The following is a 1,359-nucleotide window of genomic DNA, read 5'->3' as shown; positions in this document are numbered from 1 at the left end:
AAGCGATATATCTGATATGAATAGTAGAACTAGTAAACGGAACATAAGAAGTCACGTCTCAATGAACAAATGAAAGCGATATAACTGATATGAATAGTATAACTTGTAAACGGAACATAAGAAGTCACGTCTCAACGAACAAATGAACGAAATCGTTTCCTGTCCCACTTAAATCTGGATCTTCCACACGGCATGTCAACATACAAAGCCGAATACACTACTAGCTTCACGGTATGGGATGCTCTCAAGTACCGTTAGAAATTAAACTTTATCTTTTCTACACTCTAAACACCGGTGGCTTTACCTCCAAGACTTCAATTGCAACCCACGTATTTCTTACAAGAACACAAGTCTACTTCCGAACGGAGCGAAGTCCCAAACACCCGCCGTGGCTTCGTCCCAGCTCTGCAACAGTAGTAATATATATATATATAGGTATCGTTACCAGCTACACACAACACCGCAAACACCGCTCTCCGTTGACAACTCCTAGTCACTGTCACTGTCGCTGGAGCTACTACTACTGCTACTGCTGCTGCCATCAACCTCCCTGTGTTTGTGCTTCTTGTGCTTCTTACTCTTCTTGCTCTTCTTACTCTTCTTACTCTTTTTGCCGTCCTTTCCTTTTTTATTCTGCACATCCGGACATATACAAAGGCAGGTGTAACATGAGAATGGAGTCACAAACACGTGTTCTTTGTTGTACATTCGATACCCTTCTTATAATACGATTTGCGGGCATACACTGTATGTATTGATCAGTATTTCATGTTTTACCAAAAGGTTGGAACGAATGGAATGCCAAATTCAAAGCAAAATCATAAAGGGCGTACCAAGTTGTGGACCCGCACTCCCTGTTCCTTGTGATGTTATTCATATTTAACATACATTGACCAGAAAGGCAACATTTTTCAGATGCGCAATTGAGTGTAAGCGTTTCATACGTCGCGCAGGACAAAAATGCTAGCGCTTCACCAGACAGACCTTCTTGTGGTGGCTGTGTGCTGCATACGCCACTCCCGCAGTCGCGGCCATAGCACCTCCTACCAGAACCCACGTGCCCAGTCCTCGGTCATACTTCATTGGCTGTCCAGATTGATCGTACCGAACTTCATCTGACCGCACAATTGGATGTATACAAAGGTAAGAAACAAGGCATAAACAATAAAGATATCACGTGGGGCGACATATTATTCTGAGAGTGATTTGAGTTGTGTATAGGTAAGGCTAGCTGGACCAGCCGATAGTATTGAAATCAAACTATCTGATGTTCGCCAGTGTAAGGCAAGATATATAGACATATATATATATTATATATATATACACATATATATATATATATGTGTGTGTGTATGTATG

The 1,359-nt window shown here is 41.6% G+C and overlaps 1 protein-coding gene across 1 annotated transcript; it reads right to left on the bottom strand.

Annotated features, from left to right (window-relative positions):
- Nucleotides 1–485: 485 nt before the first annotated feature.
- SARC_16299 (hypothetical protein) lies at nt 486–1,115 on the bottom strand (the record flags this gene model as incomplete). Its single annotated transcript, XM_014289593.1, has 2 exons — nt 486–633; nt 985–1,115. Coding segments are annotated over 2 exons (275 nt in total), but the record flags the coding sequence as incomplete, so codon positions are not given.
- Between the last annotated feature and the right edge of the window lie 244 nt (nt 1,116–1,359).

This window comes from Sphaeroforma arctica (assembly GCF_001186125.1).
Source record: "Sphaeroforma arctica JP610 unplaced genomic scaffold supercont1.7772, whole genome shotgun sequence".
Taxonomy (NCBI): Eukaryota; class Ichthyosporea; order Ichthyophonida; genus Sphaeroforma; species Sphaeroforma arctica.
This window is presented reverse-complemented; position numbering and strand designations above follow the sequence as displayed.